A 26,011-nucleotide genomic window follows, 5' to 3' on the forward strand; every position below is an offset into this window, starting at 1 on the left:
GCCCTCTCTGCAGCTGCTCTTTGCCCTTGTGCTGCCAAAGCTTCCTTGGCACCCTCCCACAGCTCCAGCCAGGCAGCAATTAACAATATTAATTAACTCTGAGCAGCGTGGGGCTGCTTTCATTTCAGCAGACTGAGGATGTCCAGGTTCAGGGCAAGGATTTGGAATCAGCTCAGTTTAACCCCTGGCTGTGCCCACGTGGATTTAAACGGGCCCGAGGTGAATGTGGCACCCCAGGTAGGGCAGGCTGAGGGAGGGATTTCATTCCATGATTAATTCTCAATGTCTGAGCCTTTTCTTATTGAGATACCTGAGATTGGTACAAATTCTTGTTTCAGTAATGAACAGTAATGAATTCTTGTTCAGTAATAGAACTCTGAAAAGACAATATTTTCATTTCTAAAACTTTCCTGAAATGTGGGTTTGTAAATAAATTATAAGAAACCCATTTTTCCTGCCATCAATAAAACAAAGCAATGCAGCTTTCAGACAACTTTTACTTATTTAATAAATTACTTCAATAAATTTCCAAAGGATGGTAGTCTGTTTAGCCCAGCCTATTAAAAGCATTAAGATTTGAACACTGGCTGTTAAAATGAGTAAATGGCAATATCACAAAGTTAAACAAATGCCAAAAAACATTTTCCAGAGTACTGGGATTGTAACAATACCATTAATGAGGGCAAAGAGGTTTTAATGCAATTTGCACATTCTAAAGTTTCAAAAAGAGGTTTTGAGTTAGTGCATTATTAATGTTCTGAACATCTGGAACTATGTAAGAGCCACAGACATTGAGCAAGTGCAGGGTTTCCCCACTAGGTCTGATGCTGGCTGGTTTCCTCCCCAGCCAAAAGCTTGTTTTTAGAAGTTTGAGACAGTAAAATGACAATATCCAGATAAGAGAGAAACATTCCACAGCCTCTTTTTGCTTGTATTATGTACAGAGGAATAATTGGAAACCATTAGGTTCGTGCAGTTGAAAGGTGAACTTGAAATTAAATAGGAAAATCGTTCTTTGCACCACAGATGGGGCTCTGAGGAATTATCTAAATTCCATCAAAATGCTGAACTTTTTCTGTTGGGTATTTCTGTTAAATGCAGGGGTAAATGCTTCATCAGGAGTAATAATCTCCTTGATGCTCCTGTTGACAGCTGTAGGAGGGCTTTGAAGAAGAGATATATATATATTTATCCTGTGTGTATTTGTATAATATTTACTCCTGTGTGTAAATATTTGCTGGGTGTAAGGATCTGTTTGTGTCATTTATGACAGAAATTCCTTCTTTCACGTTACATCAGCATGAACTTTCTGCATAATTTTAGTGTTAGAGAATGTAACTGACACAGTTACAGCTTAAAATGCTGCAGGAAACAAGAATGTTTCAAGGTGTCACCCAACTTTAGATGCTTTAGATGTTGCCCAGCACCCCTGGCATGGAAAGGAAGCTGCCTTTGAACAGGTTTGGCATTTCAGGAGTGAGTTACAAAATAATTGTCAATTAATAATGATGCTGACTTTGTGGCCAGCATTTGCTTTCTGCTCCCAAGGGAGAGGTTCTCTCTTGAGAACCTGCTCTCATTTGTGTGAGCCAGGGGGCACAGAGGGACCCAAAGCTGGAGTAGGGACGGGGTCCTGGCACCCTCAGAGCTGGGCCCCAAACAGAGCAGGGGGAGGAGCAGTCACTGAACAGCCCTGGGCTTTGTCCTGGCACTCTGGGCTGGGCAGGGCCCTGCCAGTGCCAGCCCCAGTGCCAGCCCCAGTGCCAGCCCCAGTGCCACCAGTGCCGCCCAGTGCCAGCCCAATGCAGCCCCAGTGCCATCCCCAATGCCAGCCTCAGTGCCAGCCAGTGCCGCCCATGCAGCCCATGCCTCAGTGCCAGCCCCAATGCCAGCCCCAGTGCCAGCCCCAATGCCGGCCCCAGTGGCAGCCCCAGTGCCAGCCCCAGTGCCAGCCCCAGTGCCAGCCCCAGTGCCAGCCCCAGTGCCAGCCCCAATGCCGCCCCATGCCATCCCCAGAGCTGCCAGCCCAGTGCCAGCCCACAGTGACCCAGGCACCCAGTGCCAGCCCCAGTGCCAGCCCCAGTGCCAGCCCCAATGCCAGCCCCAGTGCCAGCCCCAATGCCAGCCCCAATGCCAGCTGTTCTGTGGGCTCTCACACCACAGGGACCCTTTGGGCTTTCATTCCCCTTTGGAAGGAAAAACCCTTCCAGTGTCCTTTACCTTCCTCTGCTGGAAATCTCAGGGAAGTGATTTCTGTCTGTGGGCCCTGATTTGGGGAAAATGAGCTCTAAATAAGCTGCATTCTAATGGCTCCCAAATTATTCATTTCAACATTTGCACCTAATAAATGTAGGTAGAATTTCATTTTACTTGTCCATATTATTTCTTCATTGCTTGTTTTTTACTCTTCCCCTGCAGTGGAAGTTTTCCTTTTGAACTTTATCTCAGCTTCTTTATGTTTTATGGGGGGTTTTGTTCCCATTAATCATATACAGTATCTACTTTCAGTTTAATTCTCTATTTTCCATCATTTCAATATCAGTCATATAAACTGTCTGGCTATTGAGGCTCTCACAGTCATCCAGAAATACAATTATCTGAGAGCTCCAAGAGCTCTGTAAATCTCCATGTGATTCCTGAAGTCTACAGTTTGCTTTTCCCATTGACTTGGGCATAGAAATGTCTGTAAAAATCCCTGTGTGAGAGGGAAGGTTTAACCATTCCCTCCCAACTGCTCTGCTTTGGGCACTGGTGAGAAATTGATTCAAATAGAAAAAACCAGGAACAGAAGGAATGAAAAACTCCATACAAAAATAACTGCAATGAGAGTTTTTGTCTAAGCAGGTATTTAATATTTATCTTTAGTGTCATCAGTTCAATCCAGCTGTGCCAAATGGAATTTGCAGCTGGAGCTGGCAGTTCCCAGCCTGGCAGGATCATCTCTCTGAGCCAGAACAGTGCTGGGTTCTGCAGAGGAATCACTGAGTTATCATTAACTTTAATGATTTATTAGAAGGTTTTCATTTAGAATTTTTTGACCTTGAGTTATCTGAGTTTTGTTATTTTTGGTGGTTGTTTTTTCCCCACTGCTTGGTTACCAACAGCAGGCCAAGATAAAATTTTCTCTTTGGAGATGATAACTGACAATCTGCATAATTGCAAAATGTGTTTTCTTTCTGAAATAGTGTGACAGGATCATGGATGTACAGCCCAGTTATGGGGGATTTCCTGATTTCTGGGGAGTTAGAGGCAATCCAAATGTCAGAGATGCTTTGGGACCTGGGAGCCCTTCCCTGGGACTGTTCCTGTGCTCTCTGTGAGCTCCTGAGCAAAGGAAAAGTTTTTATCCTTTTTATTCTTTTTTTCCTATTAGTTTCCAGGTGGCTTTGTGAACTGCGGTGTCTCCTCAGGAGGTCAGGGAAGTGTCAGAGACAGCTCAAGGGAAGGGATGATGTTGCACATTCCAAGATTATCCCTTTTTGTTTTCAGTCTCTGCCATGAAACATTTTCTTGTTTCTGGGGTTTTTTTTTTAAATATATTTTCCAGTAGTTGACTGTAATTGGAGAATCTCTAAAGATCCTCCTCTGGAAATCCTGGTTTTTTTCACTGTGGCTGATGTTCTGAGGCTGTGGTGTGAGTTTGCAGCACCCTCAGCTGGCTCTGTGTGCACTCAGGTGGATATTCTGGGTGACTGCACCCGTGGGTGAGGTGACATGAAAGCAATGCCCTTGCTGGCTCCTTGCAGAGGGGGGCATATGTGGCTCGAAGTTTAGAGTCCGGCTAGCTGAGGGCGAAAGGCCGACGCCCCTCTGCAATTCCTGGCCAGCACCCTTCGGCGTCTGAGGGCCTCGGGCTGGCTTACACCGCTGGTATAGGGGAGGAACGGAGCTGACCATTTCCCGGGGGTTAAACATCGGTTTATTGAAGGTGTTGCGGGATCCAAACGCGGGGAAACCAACCGGGAAAAAGTTTCTCCATAGGGGGTGAAACAGGATTATAAAGGAGGGGTGCAGAGGGGGGCATATGTGGCTCGAAGTTTAGAGTCCGGCTCGCTGAGGGCGAAAGGCCGACGCCCCTCTGCAATTCCTGGCCAGCGCCCTTCGGCGTCTGAGGGCCTCGGGCTGTGCTGGCTGCGGACTGGCTCACACCGCTGGGATAGGGGAGGAACGGAGCTGACCATTTCCCGGGGGTTAAACATCGGTTTATTGAAGGTGTTGCGGGATCCAAACGCAGGGAAACCAACCGGGAAAAAGTTTCTCCATAGGGGGTGAAACAGGATTATAAAGGAGGGGTGCAGAGGGGGGCATATGTGGCCCGAAGTTTAGAGTCCGACTGCTGAGGGCGAAAGGCCGACGCTCCTCTGCAATTCCCGCCCAGCGCCCTTGGGCGTCTGAGGGCCTCGGGCTGTGCTGGCTGCGGGCTGGCTCACACCGCTGGTATAGGGGAGGAACGGAGCTGACCATTTCCCGGGGGTTAAACATCAGTTTATTGAAGGTGTTGCGGATCCAAACGTGGGGAAACCAACCAGGAAAAAGTTTCTCCATAGGGGGTGAAACAGGATTATAAAGGAGGGGGGGGGGTACAGGCGGAACCAAGCGGGAAAGGTGAGGGGATGAACTTCACAGAACTGACACTCCATGGAGACCAATAATCGAAAGGTAAAGGAGGTGTCCTGGGACCCCAGCCAGCCACCATCTCCAGAGAGGAGAAGGTTCTCGAAACCTGGGAGGAGGAAGGGAGTGATTGACTGGACAGGGAGGAAACAACTTTCACTTATAAGGGAAACCAGGGGAGGAGCAATTACATATCGGCAACTATGAATAGCGGTTACTATGGCAACTTAGCTGACAGGCTAGCAGTGGCGGGAAAAACTGGGGGAACGAAACCATTTTACACATAATAGGGGAGAACAATACATAAATTGGGGGAATAACACAAGAAACTTAACAACACACTACAACAGCTCCTGGTGCTGTGCAGAGCCTCAGCAGCAGCCCTGGGGCTGGAGCTCTGTGCTGTCCCTGCCCTGAGCCCTTTCCCTGTTCCCTCCTTGTTCTGGAACCTTCTCTCAGCCCAGGGGAGATCCCCACCTGTGCCTTGGCTCTCTGTGCATTGCAGCTGCAGGAAATGCACCAACACCCTGCTCATGGCTTCCTTCAGCGCTGCCTTGCTGTGCTGACCAGCCAGGGCTGTGCAATAATTCAGGTGCCCTGTGGCATTTGCTTTTTACCCAGAGCAGCTCCCGGTGCTGCTCGGCACATGAACCCAATCCAGAGCGACAGTCGTGGCAGATTATTGGATATTGTGTCTAAAAAAATTATCTGCCATGCTGGCAGATGAGTGTTTGGCCTGTGAATTTCACACCCTGAGAGTTGGGCGCTTTAATATTTTATTGCACTGTTAATTTAAATACCCTGAGCAGACAGCATCAGGAAAATAAACGAAAAATCTATTATTGTTTCTCACTTCTGAGCTCTGACTTGTCAAAGTGCTGCAAGCTGAATTGTTGTAGCTCGTTAACACATGCTCCAATTTCCCTTGTAATTAACACTTGCTGCTTGCATATTTTTCCTCCTATTTATGTGGGAACTGCATTGAAAATGAATTTTCACAGTCAGGAAGTTTGCACTCTGTCAGTGATGGAGTCCTAACAGTAAATAACAGAGTGAACATGTCCTTTTCCTCAGGAGGTTTTAATGAAAGGGAGGGAAGCAGCTGTGAACAGGGAATAATATCCACAAACAGATCATCCTTGGGAAGGTGTGTCCTGCCCAGTCATTCTGCCATTGATGTTCTGACCTGTGGGATCTCAGCACCTCAGCACTGAGGTGCCACCGAGAGCACCCTTGGGGGGCTCGGGAGTCCTGGAATGTTCCAGAAGTGTCTGGTGGCTGGACTTTGATCCTACACAGGAGACGACACCTGTATGAGGATAGGAGGGTTTCACCGGGGTGAATGGTGAAGGGATTGGTTAATTAGAGAGTGAAACACAGGGTTTAGGATTTCTGTACAGGGGGGTTTAGAGAAGTAAGATGGAGGAATTGGGGCGTGTCCTGTCCTTCTTCTTCTTCTTCTTCTCCTCCATCTTCTGTGGTGATGGTGGCACTTTGGGATTGGTCATTACTAAAAGTGCACTGGGCAATAAGGGTGAAAGGTATTGGGGGAAAATGATAAATATTGTACACGTAACCATGGGTATAAAGATAGGTGACTGTCCGGAGGGCAGCACAGTGTGCTCATGGCTGGCTGCTGAGCAGAGCTCTGTCGGGCCGAGAGAAAATCTTTTAGATAAACAATTAATAAACATAAAAACCGAAAGAAGAACTGAAGCCTCTTCTCGTCCTTTGATACGCGGCTGCCCCAAGGCCACCCCGGGCCTTCCAGGCCCTCCAAACAGCCGAAAACCGGACACTGAACCTTTGCCACCTGCAGAGTTTGGGGTCCCTCTGCCATGGCTGGGAGAGATTCAGTGCCTGGTGTGACTCCTTCGTGTGGGAAAAGCACCAGAAATGAGAGGAAACAACTGCAGAGGATTTACTCAGGAGCACGCTCTGCACCAGCAGTGAAACAGCTCATACAGGAAGCTGAATCTGAAATGTATTGAAAGGAGTTCTTGGGCTGTTTGAAATTCAGAGAAATTTGACATCATTGGGAGGTCTGGGAGCCAACAACTCCTATCTTAGAAAAGAGAAAAATCATCCCTCGGTTTCACCTTCTGATAGGGCAGGCAAGCTCCTGTGTGAGAACATTTAATTAGTGAGTGATGAATTCCAAAGAGTATTCATTGCACTTTGGCTCGTTTTACAGCTCAGTAATGGACTAATATTTAGCAAAAATATTTCAAAACAAATAACTTGCAATGTGCTACAGTAAAAACTTCATTTCCAGCTTTTACTTCCAATTTTTGATCGTGAGGTGAGAAATTATTTTCCTAAGAATCAGAAAAGTCTGTTATTTCTTAATTTTTTTTAGGGGGACAGAATGGAAGTGAGGTGAGAAATTATTTTCCTAAGAATCAGAAAAGTCTGTTATTTCTTAATTTTTTTTAGGGGGACAGAATGGAAGGAGGGAGAAGGGATTGAGTTGGGATTTTATAGCTCAGTAATGGGCTAATATTTAGCAAAAATATTTCAAAACAAACAACTTGCAATGTGCTACAGTAAAAACTTCATTTTCAGCTTTTCCTTCCAATTTTGGATCATGAGGTGAGAAAAAAAGTCTGTTATTTCTTTCTTTGTGCTTTTTTGTTTTAGGGGGACAGAATGGAAGGAGGGAGAAGGGATCGAGATGGGAACCTGGAATAAATACTTAGGTTATTTATGTATTAATTGATTGATTTATTTAGAATTGTCTGTTTTATGTGGTGGAGGACATGAAGCATTTCCTGTTGGGCAGCTCAGAGCTGGCACCTGGACGGGCTCCCAGTCAATGATAACCCCAGGGGCTGCCTTGGGTTATTTTTCCCCTTTATTCTGAAAAACCAAGAGGTCAGAGATGACTGAGCTTGGCTTGAGCAGCAGTGGAGATGCTGACTTCATCCATGGCCAGTTCATCATTTTCCTTTTTATTCCAGACCAGGATTTAAACCATTCCTTTTAAAAATAATTTTTTTTTTTTCTCTTTGCATGAAAGGTTTTCCCTCCCTGGGATGGGAAGGTGTAATGTAGCCTAGGGTGGATGTACAAGCAGCTCCTGGAACACAGAACTCCTTGTCTTGGGTAATTTTAAAACCACAAAAGAAAGCCTGGTTTGGAGCAGGTTGTTCCTCACCAGCTGCCACAGAGCTCAAAGCCTGAACAAAATGTTTGGGGGGCAAACATGTTGGGTTTTTGGGGAGAAAATTTCTATAAAAAATCTTCTTTAGCTGCAGAAGCAAGGTATTAACAGTGTTTTTGTGAAGTCTTTGGCGTGCAAAACATTTCATTTTTCATTACCGTTGTCGCCGTTCACGTTTTCCATTATTTAAGGGGCTTATTGAAAAATTGATGGTATGTTGGGACCAGAGAGACACCCTGTGGCTGCAGGGTTGATTTATGGCCATGGCACACACTTCAGTGCTCCAGGTTGCTCTGCTGAGCACTCTTTGTCATTGTCCCCAAAGAGAAATCCTGGCAGTGCTGCCCCCGAGCTGAGCGATGCACGCGGGCCTTGGAAAACGCTGATGAATTATTCACCTTTTATTGTGCTGGGGTGTGCCCGTGGTGATCACAGCCCTGCTCATAACACAGAGATTTCCACCCTGCTCAGGCTTTGCTTGGGTTGCACAGCAGCTTTATCTCTTTCATTCTTTCCTTTTGGAAATTGAAATTTCAAAATTTCAATTTAAATTTAAATTTAAATTTTACGGTGGCTGTGGGGATGAACGCAGATTTTTACCCCACATTTCCCACCATATGTGGGGATTTCCACCCTGCTCAGGCTTTGCTTGGGTTGCACAGCAGCTTTATCTCTTTCATTCTTTCCTTTTGGAAATTGAAATTTCAAAATTTCAATTTCAATTTAAATTTACGGTGGCTGTGGGGATGAACGCAGATTTTTACCCCACATTTCCCACCATATGTGGGGATTTCCACCCTGCTCAGGCTTTGCTTGGGTTGCACAGCAGCTTTATCTCTTTCATTCTTTCCTTTTGGAAATTGAAATTTCCCTTGCGGTGGCTGTGGGGATGAGCACAGATTTTACCCCACATTTCCCACCATTTGTGGGGATCTCAACACCATTCTTGGTCCTAAATATTTGGGTTTATTTCATGTTTATTTAAAATTCTCCTGGAGAAAATAAGTACAATTTTTCTCCATTTGAAAACACACCATTTCCAGGGAAAGCCTTGAAAATCCCACCTCCATGGTTTGAAGTTTCAAACTCATTTTCTGCTGTGAAGAAATAGATGAAGAGACAAATCTGAATTAGCTCAGGGAGAGTTAATGGAGAGTTCCAGTGCAGGGCAGCTTTTCCCAGCAGTGCTGAGGATCCCTGAGCACCTGTTAGCACAGCTCAGTCTGATCTTCCTCCAGAACTCTGGCAGAAATGGAAAATATCAGAATAAATAAATGTCTGACATGGCTCCAGGCCCCGCACAGCCCCTTGCATTCATAATTTACATTTTAAAAATATTTTCTATTTTGCTGTTATGGAGCATTTCATTCCAGAGGCTCTGTGGTTCTTTGGGAAGGGAAATCAGGCAGGAATTCAGGCAGGTTCAGAACCTTGCTGGTGATGCCCCTGCTGCCATAAATGGGAAATGTGCAGGAGAAAGCAGCTGGAGCCTCTCCTTGATAACAATAACATCCTTGTGTGGCCTGTTCCCATTGAAATGCTGCATTCAATCAATTTATTTCTGGTTATTTTATTACCCTGTGCATGTGTATTCATATGGATGTTTAATATTTCTCTCCAGTTTCCTATTAACAGTGGGAATTTAAAGCTCTATTTTAAAATTAAATTTTATTTCAAAAATGAAATATTTTGGCACGGATATTTTCACATCCTCTTGAAATTAAATCTGTTAGAAGCTGAGAGAATGAAATTTGAAGTTTAAAACACCTTTTTTTAGTGAAAAAAAGTTTATATTTTGCATTGGCTCAGTCATTCAAATGACTTTTCCTGTGTTAAAACCCTCCCATAAACATGGGGAGGGGCTGTGAATCAGTTTCTTGCTTAACCTTTCATGAAAATCTAATTGAGTGCAAACAACTGCTTTAAATAATTCAATGGCCTCAGTTATTCTTGGCTGCTGGAGCCCCAGCCCAGAGCAGTGCACATGTCTGGGTGTTGAGCAAAACTGAGGCTTTTCTCTTTTTTTTTGTGAAAAATATGATTAAAATGACCTTTGGAAAAGTGAGTGGGGTGATTAAGAAGAAGAAAAGGTGAAATGTAAATTATTTCTGCCAGCTGGTAAATGGCTTGTGGCCCAGAGATGAATGAATATTCTTCTGGTCCTTCCCAAAGTGTGGAATAATTTTGGTGATTTTGATAAATGTGCTTGGGTTTCTTTGCTTGCTTTGCTTTCTTTCTTTGCTCTTGTGGAGGGGCTTTGTGCTTTTCATGGTGGTTTGGAACAGCTCCCCAGAATATTAAAAAGGGATTTCAGAGATTGGGATAATGGACATTAGGGTTTATTGGATAGTTAGCCCAAATATTTTCCCTCCTATTTTTGGAAGGAAACTCAATTTTCCTTTCACACCAATCCTTCCAGGCACTTTGTTTTGTCCCTTCAATCTTTTATTCCCATTTCATTCCTGTTTCCTTTCTTCCTTCGCTTTTGTGTTGTTTCCTTTCTGTTCACTTTTAACCTCAAGGGTCCTTTTGTTGTTGTTGGTTTTGTTTTGGGGTTGGCTTGTTTGTTTTTTAACTAAAGGTGAAAATGGAGTAAATTAGTGTTCCTGTGACCCCACATTGGTAAATTCTTTGTAAATCCTTCTTTTTTTCCCCAAAGTGAAGAGTTCCAGTATTCCTGGAGTTCAGCTGCCTGTAGGATTCTGGGTCATTTGATACCAAGTTTTGGCAAAGTTTTTAGCTCAACAACTCTCAAATAACTTCTGCAAATTCTCTACTTTTCCAAACCATCTTAATCATTGAAGAAATTATTTAATAGGAACCTGTAATACCAAAAAAAGTGGGTGAAGTCAGACCAGATCCACTCTTTGCAATAACAGGAATTTAAGGCTATTTTGTTCAAGCAGTGCCCTGATTTAATGTCTGAATATGTTTTAGGGACAGTTCCATCCTTTCCTAATGGAAGCAGAACATTGATCCAGGTGATTCTCCTGGGATTGGAACAAAAACTTCCAGCTGGGGGCAAGCAGAGCTGCTCCTGGAAGGTTTGGAGGGAATTCAGTTCCTGTGGAATCAGAGAAAGGTTTGGGAGGGAATTCAGTTCCTCTGGAATCAGAGAAAGGTCTGGAGGGAATTCAGTTCCTCTGGAATCAGAGAAAGGTTTGGGAGGGAATTCAGTTCCTCTGGAATCAGAGAAAGGTCTGGAGGGAATTCAGTTCCTCTGGAATCAGAGAAAGGTTTGGGAGGGAATTCAATTCCTCTGGAATCAGAGAAAGATTTGGGAGGGAATTCAGTTCCTCTGGAATCAGAGAAAGGTTTGGGAGGGAATTCAATTCCTCTGGAATCAGAGAAAGGTCTGGAGGGGAATGCAGTGCCTCTGGAATCAGAGAAAGGTTTGGGAGGGAATTCAGTTCCTCTGGAATCAGAGAAAGGTTTGGAGGGAATTCAATTCCTCTGGAATCAGAGAAAGGTTGGGAGGGAATTCAGTTCCTCTGGAATCAGAGAAAGGTTGGGAGGGAATTCAGTTCCTCTGGAATCAGAAAGGTCTGGAGGGAATTCAGTTCCTCTGGAATCAGAGAAAGGTCTGGAGGGAATTCAATTCCTCTGGAATTAGAGAAAGGTCTGGAGGGGAATGCAGTGCCTGTGGAATCAGAGAAAGTTTGAGAGGGAATTCAATTCCTCTGGAATCAGAGAAAGGTCTGGGAGGGAATTCAGTTCCTCTGGAATCAGAGAAAGGTCTGGAGGGAATTCAATGTGTGGAATCAGAGAGGTTTAGGAGGAAATGCAGTTCCTCTGGAATCAGAGAAAGGTTGGAAGGGAATGCAGTTCCTCTGGAATCAGCCATGAGAAAAACACCTGGGCCTGGGAGCAGCAGAGATTGCTCCAGTGGCAAAGACAATGGGCCCCACCTACAGAAGGACCTGTCAGAGTGGATGGAGTTTTTAAAAATTTTATATTTCTTTTCACTGAAAGGCAGAGAGGATGCAGCTGATGCAGGTGGAGGCTGGGTTGGTTTATGATACAAAACAACCTGGGGCTGGTTTTTTTGCAGGCAGCCCAAATGGTGGGAAACATTTTGTAGCAAAGCAAGGGAAGTGCATTTCTTCTTGACAATCTTTCTGAATTTAAGGGTTTTGAGAGTTTGAAAAAAAAGCATTTGTTTGGTTGTGCCAGCTGGGATTGTTCTGGCCAGATACAAACACTGCAGAGCAATGGGTGGAGCAGCCCTGGGGGTCTCTGGGGCACTCTCAGTGTTGGTGAGGGGGTGAGAGCTCTGTTTGGTGCCAGGGGCTCCCCTTGGGGTGCCAGGGGCTCCCTGTCAGTGCCAGTCCCCCCCTTTGTGTCCCAGTCCCCCCCTTTGTGTCCCAGTCCCCCCTTTGTGTCCCAGTCCCCCCGTTTTGTGTCCCAGTCCCCCCTTTTGTGTCCCAGTCCCCTCTTTGTGTCCCAGTCCCCCCCTTTGTGTCCCAGTCCCCCCTTTGTGTCCCAGTCCCCCCCTTTGTGTCCCAGTCCCCTCTTTGTGTCCCAGTCCCCCCCTTTGTGTCCCAGTCCCCCCCTTTGTGTCCCAGTCCCCCCGTTTTGTGTCCCAGTCCCCCCTTTTGTGTCCCAGTCCCCTCTTTGTGTCCCAGTCCCCCCCTTTGTGTCCCAGTGCCCCATTTTGTGTCCCAGTCCCCCTCTTTGTGTCCCAGTCCCCTCTTTGTGTCCCAGTCCCCCCGTTTTGTGTCCCAGTCCCCTCTTTGTGTCCCAGTGCCCCCCTTTTGTGTCCCAGTCCCCCCTCTTTGTGTCCCAGTCCCCCCCTTTTGTTTCCCAGTCCCCCCCTTTGTGTCCCAGTCCCCCCTTTCATTCCCAGCTGCCCAGAGCCCCCTTGTTCTCCCAGTTGTTCTCCTGCTGCCCAGCTCAATTCTGGTGCCCAGCTCCTGGTGCCCAGCTCCTGGTGCCCAGCTCAATTCTGGTGCCCAGCTCCTGGTGCCCAGCTCCTGGTGCCCAGCTCCTGGTGCCCAGCCCCTGTTGGCATCTCTGCAGTTCTGTGCTGCCTGCCTGCCTGTAGAACTTGTGTCTGACCCTTCCAACACATTTCCAGCCCACTGGAGACACACTTGGATTTGCAGCAGTGCTTATTCCCAGAGAAAACCCTGGGCAAAGGCTTTTAGATCAATGCTGCTCCCTCGGGGAGCTCACACTTTTTGCACTGACACTGCTGCCAATACTGGGATTTTTAGTAAGAAAAACCTAATGGCTCTTCCTTTCCCCTCCAGCTCCCTGAATATCTGAATAACAATGGAAAGTGCAATTTCATATCATTACATAGAGCCAAGCTCAAAAAAAGCAAAGTTTGAGGGAATGGGGTTATTTTAGGGTACAATGGCAGATTTTTGAAGGAGTGGGGTAATTTTAGGGTACAATGGCAGATTTTTGAAGGAGTGGGGTAATTTTAGGGTACAATGGCAGATTTTTGAAGGAGTGGGGAAATTTTAGGGTACAATGGCACATTTTTTAAGGAGTGAGGTAATTTTAGGGTACAATGGCAGATTTTTGAAGGAGTAGGGTTATTTTAGGGTACAATGGCAGATTTTTGAAGGAGTGGGGTAATTTTAGGGTACAATGGCAGATTTTTGAAGGAATGGGGTTATTTTAGGGTACAATGGCAGATTTTTGAAGGAGTGGGGTAATTTTAGGGTACAATGGCAGATTTTTGAAGGAGTGGGGTAATTTTAGGGTACAATGGCAGATTTTTGAAGGAGTGGGGTTATTTTAGGGTACAGTGGCAGATTTTTGAAGGATTGGGGTTATTTTAGGGTACAATGGCAGATTTTTGAAGGAATGGGGTAATTTTAGGGTACAATGGCAGATTTTTGAAGGAATGGGGTTATTTTAGGGTACAATGGCAGATTTTTGAAGGAATGGGGTTATTTTAGGGTACAATGGCAGATTTTTGAAGGAGTGGGGTTATTTTAGGGTACAATGGCAGATTTTTGAAGGAGTGGGGTTATTTTAGGGTACAATGGCAGATTTTTGAAGGAGTGGGGTTATTTTAGGGTACAATGGCACATTTTTAAGAAGGGTTACAAGATGTTTGTGTAAGTTCTGTTCACCTTGAAATAACTTTTCTCCAGTTATTGTATAAATGTGGGGAAATGAGCTTGTAGTTTTACAGGTGCACAAGGGCACAATGCAATTGCAATGATAATTATTTTTAAATAGTTAGAGTTGTTAAACTACCCAGTAAAGTCAGAGCTGTTTTACTCTCTCAGGTGCTTCTTAGGTCATTTTCCTTTTTGTCCTGTACTGGATATTTTGGGTGTTTTGTTGCTTCCCCAAGCACTTCTGATTATTTCTGTGATACCTTTTTTCCTCTGCTGACAAAGTGTGACCCATCCATGACGTGAATCAATGCTAAAATATTTAAGGACTATTTTATGTAAAGAAATTAGCAGGAAAAGAGTTAAATAAGCCAGAATTTTTCTGTCAGACCTCCTCTTTTCTCAGCTATTTTCTGCTCCTGGTGATGGATCCTGCAGGAAAGCACAGCCCCAACAACCTGGAGTTAACTCCAAGTTTGATCCAGTGGTGGAAATTCCAACCCAGTTGCCTTAGGGTGAAATCCATTAAACAAAGCTCTGGGTTTGCTTCATGACCTGGGAGCCTCCTAATGTGATTTTTGGCACTGTATAAAACAAAGCAGCAAATGGAAAAGGGCAAAGCTGCTCCTTTGTGGGCACACACGGGAGGGTTTGGCCTTGGAGGGAAGGAGAAGCAGCTCCCCCATCCCCAAAGTTCCAGAACATTCCAGAACCTGCTCAGAAGGGAATGCTGAGCCCTGAGCCCCAGGTTTTTGTGGATCATGGCTGACAGGTGTCTTTAAATTGCAGAGAGGAATGAAAGGGAAAAGCTGCCCAGCAAACATCCCTCAGTGCATGGGGAGATGACAGATCCTTTCTAACAAGATTTTCTGCTCTCTTGGAGGAAGACCATTTGTTAATAAACCATTTGAGAATCCATTTTTAAGGGATTTAATAAAATATACCCAGGCTGCCTTCCAGTGCAGGAGCTATTATTCCCCTGGGAGGGAGGAGTGACTGCCTGGGGCATTAATGGTTCTTCCTGTGATTCCTGGCATCAGAGCTTGCTCCCATTTGCACTTTTCCAACCCAAAGTGAAATAATTTTTTATGAGAAACCCGCGCTTGGTTCCTGGCTCTTCTGAGGCATGTGTGTGTGTTCTATATTTTATTTATTTGTATTCAGTCAGCTCCATAATTCTTGTTGTTTTAGTGTGTGTCCAGGCCATGGGTGCTGTGTTTTTGTGGATACAAGGGAAGTTTCCATATCTAGCAAACTCCATTAATGGAAGAGGTAATAGCTGTTGTGTGAATTAAATGAATTGTTCCATTCTTGCCCAAGATTTCATAAATAATTCCCATCTTTCCATCAAAATCACAGATTTTTGTTGTGGTGGTGGAACAAGAAAGCTGAACTGTGGTCCAAGGGAGACTTGCCTGGATGGGCTGGGGAGCCCACAAAAAGAAAAGATATTTTCTTAAAACTTTGGATAAAGGTTTTCTCCTGCCATCTTTGCAGTTCTGAATATAAATGTTGCTTCTTTCAAATATGAGGGAAATACAGTGGGATTTAGGAATTTTTGTGAGGAAGAACCTTTCCTAGGGGTGTGTTGGGAGAAATCCCATGGAGAGGAGAAAATCAGGGGTGAGTGAGTGACCCTGGGAGGCAAAGGCTGGGTGGTTTCATGTAAAAGTGAGATTGAGCTCTGCCCAAGAGTTCTGTCCCTGGGCATGGCTGGCAGTGCCAGGAGCCCAGCCCAGGACAGCAGTGAGATCTGGCAGTGAATGGGGTTCCCTCCCTGGCACACCCAGGGGATGCACTGAGAGCTGTGCTGTGTTTGATTCTCTGCTTTCCCAGATGTGGGATCTCAGCACCTCAGGACTGAGGTGTCACCGAGAGCACCCTTGGGGGGCTCGGGAGTCCTGGAATGTTCCAGAAGTGTCTGGTGGCTGCACTTTGATCCTACACAGGAGACGACACCTGTATGAGGACAGGAGGGTTTCACCGGGGTGAATGGTGAAGGGATTGGTTAATTAGAGAGTGAAACACAGGGTTTAGGATTTCTGTACAGGGGGGTTTAGAGAAGTAAGATGGAGGAATTGGGGCGTGTCCTGTCCTTCTTCTTCTCCTCCATCTTCTGTGGTGATGGTGGCACTTTGGGATTGGTCATTACTAAAAGTGCACTGGGCAATAAGGGTGAAAGGTATTGGGGAAAAATGATAAATATTGTACACGTAACTTTGGGTATAAAGATAGGTGACCGCCCGGAGGGCAGCACAGTGTGCTCATGGCTGGCTGCTGAGCAGAGCTCTGTCGGGCCGAGAGAAAATCTTTTAGATAAACAATTAATAAACACCGAGACCGAGAAAAGAACTGAAGCCTCTTCTCGTCCTTCGATACGCGGCTGCCCCAAGGCCACCCCGGGCCTTTCCAGGCCCTCCAAACAGCCGAAAACCGGACACCCAGAATTTTCTCCACAGCACATCCAAGAACTGAGGCTGGCCTGGCAGGATGGACACTCATTGCTCACTCACAGGGTACAGCCTTTGTAGAAAAGGAGATTACAGGCAGGTCCTGCCAGGAAATGGCAGCTGGAGGGAAGGGACAGACAGCAGGACAGCCACATTTAGCAGAGATGATTTATTCTGCAGCTGCAGCTGCTCCTACTGCTCATCACTTACTCTCTCTGTGCTTGCTTGCTAATGGTGTCACATCAGTAGTAAAGCAAGAGTAATTCCCTGAGCAGAGGCTGGGACAAACCAGGGGAAATGTGAAATAACAGCATTTGTCCCCTCTTGTGAGGAACCCATCCAAATTCTTCATGCCAGAGAATGAGTTCAGATCTTTAATGCTGAGGGCATGAAAAATGCAAAGGGCCTTGTCACCAGTTTCCTATAAATTCTCCAACGTGACAACAATTAATTGTCATTAGTTCTGCTTCACTGTAGCACTGAAACTGTGCATTGGACAGGGGACAGATTATTTTTGTAACAATCACCCATTCAGGATCCTGGGATCCTGGCTGGGCTGCACTGAGGGGATGGAGCAGGGCAAGTGCAGCTTCCAGAGGGAAATTTGTGCAGCCTGGAGCAAAATGTGGAAAAGTCTCCAGGAGGGGAGTGCAGACACAGAGCACAGCCCTTCCTGCAGGACCTGAGGGTTCAAATCTCACCTGGGAGCTGCTCAGAGTCAGGAACACACTGAAAATACTGAGCAGCAGGAGGGTGAAATAAAGGATTGAGTTCTGAATAAAGGATTGAGTTCTAAATAAAGGATTGAATCCTAAATAAAGGATTGAATTCTAACTAAAGGATTGAATCCAAACTAAAGGATTGAATTCTAACTAAAGGATTGCATTCTGCCCACTGACCAGAGCTCCTTGGCTGTGTTCCTTGCCTTGCCCCTCTCTCAAGGGCAGCTCAAGGAGGGATTTTTTGGCTCCCTGACTTGATAAAATTCAATGTAGAAGTTGATGCATTTGCTAAATCACCCCCACCCAGCTGACTGCAGGTTCTGTGCTAATTTTAAACTCTGATTTCTGTAATGCAGCATTTTCAGAATTTGCATTTAGAGCAGCACAAGTTTATTTGAACATGTTCTGGCTTGGAGTGAAATGTGCACATTCAGAGTTTGGGAGGTGTAACAAAGCTGAGGGGCTGTCCAAGAACCTGAGGAGGCTGATAAATCCTACATCATTCTATTCTATTCTATTCTATTCTATTCTATTCTATTCTATTCTATTCTATTCTATTCTATTCTATTCTATTCTATTCTATTCTATTCTATTCTATTCTATTCTATTCTATTCTATTCTTGATAATCCTACATCATCTATTCTCCCCCCACAACTTCTCTATGTAAATTTTCAAATATTGAGAAGTTCTGGAAGTTTAAGATATAAAGGCTTGTTTCAAATTAATTTGAAATTTATTTCTAATCTTACTTAGTGATCAAAAAACAGATATCTTCAATTTTTTTTTTTTTTGGATGACATTCATCTACTTTGAGGAATAGCACAAGATGCTCTTTAGTGACCTGTCATAGATTTTGAGAGTTTTGCTTTGACAGCTCAAGAATCTGCTTTATTTCTGATTAGCAAAATAAATGCTCCCCACTATTTCCCAATTGCTGCCCAGCTGAGGTTCTGTGCATGGCAGGAAAACTTGCATTTACAAATACAAAACTGAAGAATGAAACTTCACTAAAGGAAATGCCTTTGTGTGCTTTGTTTGAGCGATTGATGGATTTTCCTGTTGGTTTTCAGATGCTGGACAAGTTAAAGGAGCGTTGGATGCACACAGGCCTGTGGAGGAACCTGGAGGACGTTAAAACTGTCATTGCAGAGCCCCAGGGAGGGGCCAAGAGTGACTTTGATGAGCTGCTGAAAATCTACTACGATGCAATCAAGTGCAAAGGAGAAAAAGGTACATTCTTCACCATTCCAAAGAGTCCATGCAGACTCCTCAAGTAAAATTCAGGGTTTAACATTTTGTTATAGATACACATTGTTCTTGCTTAATTAATTACCCCTGTATTATAAAATCTAAAATCATTTTGCTGTTTGATGATCAGAATATTATTGATTGAAGTGGAGTTGATATCATCCCTCTGGTGAGTCCCTGTTTTTAGAGGCACTCACCCAATCCAGCAGTGTATTATATTATATTGAATTTAGTTTTTGGTGCAAGTTTCTGTGCTCTTGCAGATGGGGCTCTGCTGATTGCTGTGTGCAGAGGGAAGGTCAGTGAGGGGCTGGATTTCTGCGATGAGAACGCCAGGGCCGTGGTGACCATCGGCATCCCCTTCCCCAACGTCAGGGACCTGCAGGTGGGGCCTGCCTCTGGGGCATCTTCCAAACACTGAACTTGCACAAAAAATAGATTTTTGTGTCATCTTCCAAACACTAAACATGCACAAAAACCAGATTTTTGTGTCATCTTCCAAACACTAAACTTGCACAAAAAACCAGATTTTTGTGTCATCTTCCAAACACTAAACATGCACAAAAAATAGATTTTTACGTCATCTTCTAAACACTAAATATGCACAAAAAATAGATTTTTGTGTCATCTTCCAAACACTAAACATGCACAAAAACCAGATTTTTGTGTCATCTTCCAAACACTAAACATGCACAAAAACCAGATTTTTGTGTCATCTTCTAAACACTAAATAATAGCCACAAAATAGATTTTTGTGTCATCTTCCAAACACTAAACATGCACAAAAACCAGATTTTTGTGTCATCTTCCAAACACTAAACTTGCACAAAAAATAGATTTTTGTGTCATCTTCCAAACACTAAATAATAGCCACAAAATAGATTTTTATCTCATCTTCAAAACACTAAATATGCACAAAAAATAGATTTTTATGTCATCTTCCAAACACTAAACTTGCACAAAAACCAGATTTTTGTGTCATCTTCCAAACACTAAACTTGCACAAAAAACCAGATTTTTGTGTCATCTTCCAAACACTAAACATGCACAAAATAGATTTCTATGTCATCTTCCAAACACTAAATAATAGCCACAAAATAGATTTTTATCTCATCTTCCAAACACTAAATATGCACAAAATAGATTTTTATCTCATCTTCCAAACACTAAATAATAGCCACAAAATAGATTTTTATGTCATCTTCAAAACACTAAACATGCACAAAATACCTTTTCTCTCTGTTTACCTTTGGACTTCTCTCCACCCCATTTGGATTCTTTGAGTGACCTCGCACAGGTAAGAGGTGGAGCACTGCTTTAAATAATGCAGGTTATTGCAGAAAATAAAAACTTTTAATACAGACTTTGAAATGGTGATTTAAATAATGCAGGTTATTGCAGAAAATAAAAACTTTTAATGCTGCTTTTTTAATACAGACTTTTGAATAGTGATTTAAATAAGGCAGGTTATTGCAGAAAACAGGTGGAAAGAGAAGGATTGTTTAATTATGTTATTATTTGACAGTATAACTGTGAATGCCTCACTGCTTGCACTGTCTCACCTTTTAATCCCAGTGCCTTCTTCAGTGTAATTATTTCTCCCACTTCAGCACTGAGTGGAATTGGAAACTTTTTCCAAGCTTGTGCTGCTTTATTAACTTGCAGTTCTGAACATGAGTTTATGACACAACATAAACTCTTCCTGGATACTGAGGACAGCACTGTTTGGAATATTCAAGCTTCATGTAACTTTAGGCAAAAACTTGTAAGCCCCTTGTAAAAATAGCATTTGGAAGTGGCTGCAGTTAAATAAATCTGAAAGTATTTGTGTTTTTCAGGAGGTGCTGAAAGCAGCATCCTGTAATTGCCCACCTCAACACTTCCTTCCTTCTGCCTTGTCTGACAGGGATGATGTTCCATTAGAGCAGGCACTGCAGAGCTGTAAGGAAAAGAAAGCCAAGAAATATAGAAAAGTATTTTTCTAGGCTTTCTGCTTGCTGAAAAAAAGGTTTATTCTGGGTAACACAATTCTTTCTAGGGGTCTGTGCCACTGAGTGCTGCAGGCACTGTCACTGCCCTGTCCCGTGTGCTCCTCTTTGGGACTGCTCTGTGAGGCCAAGAAACAAAGTGAGGGATCACAGAATAAATAAATACCAGGAGCAGCTGGATTCTGCTTCTCCCTAATGCCAAACCAAACAAGAAAATCATAGGTTTGCACTTGAAAGGCCAAACAGACTCAGCTTTGGTTTGAGAGATGTGTTCTGAGCTTAAGTGAACAAGCAAAGGCCTCTTTGTTGTCTGCAGCCTGGCTGGGAAAAACCACATCCTCCAGGGGCCAGGGAGGCCGAGTGCAGCTCCTCAGAGCGGGCAGAATTCCTTGGAGCTCCCACTCAGCCACAGCATTCCTTGTCCTGCTGCAGAATAATGCACTGCACTGTAAGAATTCCCATTACAGAGTGCTCAGTCTGTCTCTGCCGTTGGAAATTCTGGTTTAGGGGCATGTGCTGACAAGGTATTTAGGAAATCCTTTGTTGTATGGCTGGAATTTTGTAATTAATGCCAAATGATTTCCTGAAAATCAATGGGTTTGGGTTCTAAATGATACCAAATTAGGTTGAATAAAATGTGTTATGGGTGAATTATCTTCACAGTGGATTATGGTTTGATTTTACCTTGAGGTCAACCAAATATTTCAAATAACAGGATCACAGCACTACAGCCCATTTCTGATAACTATATTTTAAAAACCAGTGTTCTGTTGAACTATTTTTTTAAATGAGACTGAAGAAAACCTGTAAATTTTTCAGTAGGGCTGGAAACAGTGGCTGCCAAATTGCAACCAGCTCAAGGCCTGAGTGTGTGTTTAGAGATGGGAATGCCCAAAGCTCTGCAGTGATCAATTGTGGATGAGAGCAGGGCAGGCACCAGGCTCAGCATGAGATCTGCAGGGCAGAGCTGCTTCAGGATGCTGGAGGAAATGGCTTTTATTTTACATGGCTTTATATTGAACAGGGCTTGTTTTGCTGAAGCTTTAGGGTTATCAGATCCACAACAATTCTGGATTAATGCTCATTTTTTTATCGGCTGAATTGCAAGAAGGATAAAGTGAAGGAAGTCACTTTGAAGAGGTGGCTACTAGTGTTTTTGTGAAATATAAAGGAAATTTGGAAAATTAAACATCTTTTTCAGCTCAGGAAAGGAATGGGAATTCCCAAATGCAACAGTTAAATTTAGAGAATAGTTGCACTCATTTGGTTGGTGTTGCTTTGGATTTTGTGGGTGAAGCAGAAAACTGGGCAAAGCCTGGAACCTCTGGGGAGAACCTTGAGTTTCCAGCAGCCATAAAATTCAAACACAGTGGCACAGGCCAGAAAATGGAGAATCTGTGGCTCTCCCACAGCAATGGGTGCCCAGCAGAGGTATCAGAGGAGGAGACTGATAAGGTGATTGATAATGGCATTCCTTTAAAAACAGGAAATGCAAGTGATGAACAATTCCCTTGGAATAGCCATGAATTCCATGCTCCTGGGATTGGTTTAAATCACTAAAAAGTGCTGGGCTTCTACATGAACAAACACTTGAATGTCTGCATTTTGGGTTAATAAAAGTCCTCTTAAGCCTCAATTCCATAACCCCTCAGTCCTTGCAGAGCTTTTTCTTGGTGAGTGATCCCTTTAATGCACAGGCAGCAGGCTTTGTGGGGCTGCACCCCTGGAGAGCAGTAATTCATCTTGGCACTTTGATGTTGGCTCATCTCCACTAATATGACTTGTCTGTGATCAACCTGCTTTCCAAATATGTTTTATGATTTGTAACTTGATTGAGCTGTAATATTAAGGAACATAAATAATGTGACAGCAGGAGATGGATAATCCCACAGATGTGTTATCTGATGCTAACATACTGTTAATTAACTTCTCTTAGATATTTTGAAGTGCAGCATTTTGGGTCCAGACATCAATCTTGGGCAAGAGACTCATTGTCAAGTGTGATGAATAATATCCAATTTTAGTTTTTCCATATGTTTGTGCTGAGTATATACCACAAATCCTGGTATTAAATGGCAAACACTGGAATTCCCTAAGTAACTGTGTGCTTTTATAAGTTACAGTAATTTCTGTGGAGGCTTTAAAGATAATAATTTAGTTTCACTTCAACATTTTTAGGCATATTCTATCTTAGGTTCACTGCTTTTGACAAAGAGAAGAGTGTAAAACACTTTGTCAGGATTGGGGAGAAAGAAATGATTCAGGCTCAGACCTGATTATAAACAAAACTGATTGAGGAAAGAGGCCAAGCCCTAATTCTGTGTTATTGCAAGGGGTTTCATATTGCTGAAGAATCAGGTTGCTAAAACAAAATAATATAAAAGAAAATGTTCAAGGATTGCTCAAAGCTCTGGTGCTCTCAATGGTAGAGTTTGGCTCCAGTGAGGCAGGAAAATTTATTTCAGAGCCAAAAATGACTTCTTTGGCTGTGACCAGGATTTCCTCTGCCTACCTCTGGGACCTGAAAGTAGAGGTAGGAAAATCTGATTTTGGAGCCAAGTGTGACTTGTTTAGCTCAAGTCATAATTTACTGTTCTTCCCTTGGGGAGCTGCAAAGAAAGAGAAATGTTGGGAATGGGCAGCTCTGGAGTGCAGAGTGCCCTGCCCAGGGAGCTTTGCTGCACTCCCACCTCTCCTGCTGCAGGAGAGGGAACTCAGCATGGAACAGGCAGCAGGACTTGACCAAAACACGGCAGAAAATGCAGAAAATCAAATTCTTTCACATCAGCAGAGGCCAATTATTGAAGTTTTCTATATATTGAAGTTGGAGGGGAGACGACCCACTTTGCGTTGGTCAGCATCGACTCTACTTTTATTGATCAATCAATCACTTTTTATAACAGTGTTAATTCACTTCATGCATATTGCAAAATCTGAGCTCACAATAGGTCAGAGATAACATACTAACTCTACTTTATGTTTCTAATACTAAGATTTGGGTTCTCAAAATTATTCTTGCTTTCCCAAAACAGCTAAAGATAGAACATCTACTTGTTATGAGAAAGCTGCCTGAGAACTCTGATGTTTGTCACTTTTACCTGTAGTTAAAAATAACTTGAGAACCTCTGCTGTTCACAGAAACAGGCTGTGAGAATCTGCTCCTCACAGCTGCCTTCTAAGCCATCCCTGAAAAAATCTCCAACAGCCAATAAACTCCCTGGGGCTGGGAGCTGGGAGCTGGGGCACTGCTGGAGTTTGCCCTGGATGGGAATTCTTTCCCCTGGCTGCCATGGAGGGGATTGCTCCTTTATTCTTACACCAAGGAAATCATCAATTACAATTTTCTGGCCTTTATGGAACTTAATGATACAAAAATTGTGCAGCTCCTTGGCTGAAGTTTCCACTTCTATCTCAAACTGAGATATTTCTATCATTTCAGAATAATGATGTGTCTCAATATTGAGTTTCTAGTTCTTGTAGCAGTTTTTAAGCCTGTATGTTTTGTGTCCCTTGAAAGGAGAAAGAATCTTGTGCTATGTAAGTGATTGCTGGAAAAATTAAATTCTTATTTACCATATTCTAGGAAAAGCAAGATTTCTAAGAAAATTATTGTTATTTTAACATTTAATTTAAATTATTATTATGCTTAGTCAGAGTTGGGAAACATCCCTTGCACTGTATTTTTGTGCCATTTTTTCTGTCTCAGTAACTCTCTAGTTTTGATTATATCCCCATTCACACTGCACTGTTCAATCCCAAAATATTTCCATGTTCCCTGTGAGACAGAGCAGCTCTGAGATCTGGAATGATTCCTTTTTTATTCAGTGTTATCCAAGGAAGGCAGTTGTGGTAAGTGCACACAGAAATGTTCAGGCAGAAAAGGTCACCTGGGCAATTTCTGTGTGCCAGCACCCTGATGATAATTGAGCAGCACAAATATTGATCTTGTCTCATTGGCAGTTTGGGGGCTTTTATGAGGAAATGCAGTATTTATATGTGAAAATAAAAGTGTTATATTCATGTCTAGTGACCTTATTTAGTTCTATGAACTCGTTAGAATGACCTAAATAAATTACTGTAATTGACAGAATCTAGTTTGGTGAAATTCAGCTAATAAAAATTTGCTTATTCCATATAATTTATGTATTAACACTGCACTTGGAATGCGTGGAGCATTCAAAGATAAAATCCTGCCATAACATCTTTTTCCTGTGGGCTCAGAAATGGGAATTTTGTGTTTAGACATGGCTGGGGGGGGTGGGGAGTTTGAAGCTTGTTCTGTGACTCAGCCAGGCCTTTCCTTGTGCATTATTTGTGTTAAACCCCAGCCCGTTCTGCTGTTGAAGTGAGTGAAATGCTGCTTCTATTGAAGAATTTTCAGATGTAAAAGAAAAGAAATGGCTTTTCATGTTTTAACTTTCCTGCACTCACAAACTTTTATGGTTCCTTGGCATTCGTCAGGAGGAAAGTGGATGGCAAGTGTTCCTGCAAAATTCTAATTATTGCTATTTCAGGTGGGAGAGAGACTCTCAGTGGACACAGGAGATTTTTAGGACGGGAGATTTGCTTAAAAACCATTTTTATGTCTTTTTTGGGATGGAGAGGGGAGTGACCACCTGGCATTTTCTCTGCTTGTTTGTGTTTAAGACATGGGGAATTAGTAGATGTTAAACATGAATGTAACTTTAAAAATTTTTTTGGATGATGTGAGCAATGTCTTTGCTTTCATTACTATTTTTCCTCTCATAAAACCAGAGAAACAAGTTAGTGGAATGGCAGCAAATGTTTTTATGCATTTGCTGGTTTTTCTTTCCATGCAGGGAGGGAAGGGCAGGAGCTGGTGCAGGTGTGGCTGTGCCTCCTCCCCTGGCCATGCAGGGACACAGCCCCAGCTCTGCTGCCTTTTCCTGCTCTTTTCTCTTCCTTTGCCTACCAGGGCGAGCAGGAGGCACCTGGGGATGTTTGTGAGGTCCTGTCAAAGAACAGCCTGGAAACTGGGACTTGTATTTGTTCTTAAAAAGCAAAGTTTGCATTTGGTTCAGTGAAGTAATGCATTAAAAATAACCCTCAGAACTTCGCCAGGTGAAGTAAAACCAAACACAGATCATGTTGCTGGGTTAAATGACACAAAATAAACAAATGGGCTTAGCCCATTCAGCCTTCATGTCGTGGTACTGGCACTGATAAATCAGTTTACAGTATCCTGATTGATTTTTCTTTAGAAATAATTATTCCATAATAGATTGGTATTTGTACACATTGCTTTAAATACCGTTTGTGTATTGTGAATAAACCTGGTTCAGCCTGGTGTGTTGCTCCAAGGCTGCAGGTTCTGTGTGAATTTGCAGGTTATTTTGGGGTCAAAACCAAGCTGTAGCTTTTGAGTTCTCAGCTTTGTGCTGTGAACTAACTCATATAATCCATGGTCACCACTGTATAAATCCATTTATATCCTGAATAAGCCTGTTCCTGAAGTTCCTGAAGGAACTCCTTTCCATGAGTTCCTTTATGGAAAGGAATATCACCACAGGTAACTTATTTTAAAATCTAATGTAGCAAATGTCATTTAATGTTGTTGTAAACGGATAAATCATTTTACAGTATCCTGATTGATTTTTCTCTAGAAATAATTATTCCATAATAGATTGATATTTGTACACCTTGCTTTAAATACTGTTTGTGTATTGTGAGTGAACCTGGTTCAGCCTGGTGTGTTGCTCCAAGGCTGCAGGTTCTGTGTGTGGATTT

At 43.3% G+C, this 26,011-nt stretch overlaps 1 protein-coding gene across 1 annotated transcript in view; it reads left to right on the top strand.

Annotated features, from left to right (window-relative positions):
* BRIP1 (BRCA1 interacting helicase 1) overlaps positions 1-26,011 on the top strand; it is a 114,207-nt gene that overhangs the window by 22,035 nt on the left and 66,161 nt on the right. The window contains exons 15-16 of the mRNA XM_064729389.1: positions 18,098-18,257; positions 18,539-18,660. Coding sequence (XP_064585459.1) covers positions 18,098-18,257; positions 18,539-18,660 — 282 coding nt within the window. The remainder of the gene's footprint in view (positions 1-18,097; positions 18,258-18,538; positions 18,661-26,011) is intronic.

The sequence above is a fragment of the Zonotrichia leucophrys genome, chromosome 19, assembly GCF_028769735.1.
Source record: "Zonotrichia leucophrys gambelii isolate GWCS_2022_RI chromosome 19, RI_Zleu_2.0, whole genome shotgun sequence".
Taxonomy (NCBI): domain Eukaryota; kingdom Metazoa; phylum Chordata; class Aves; order Passeriformes; family Passerellidae; genus Zonotrichia; species Zonotrichia leucophrys.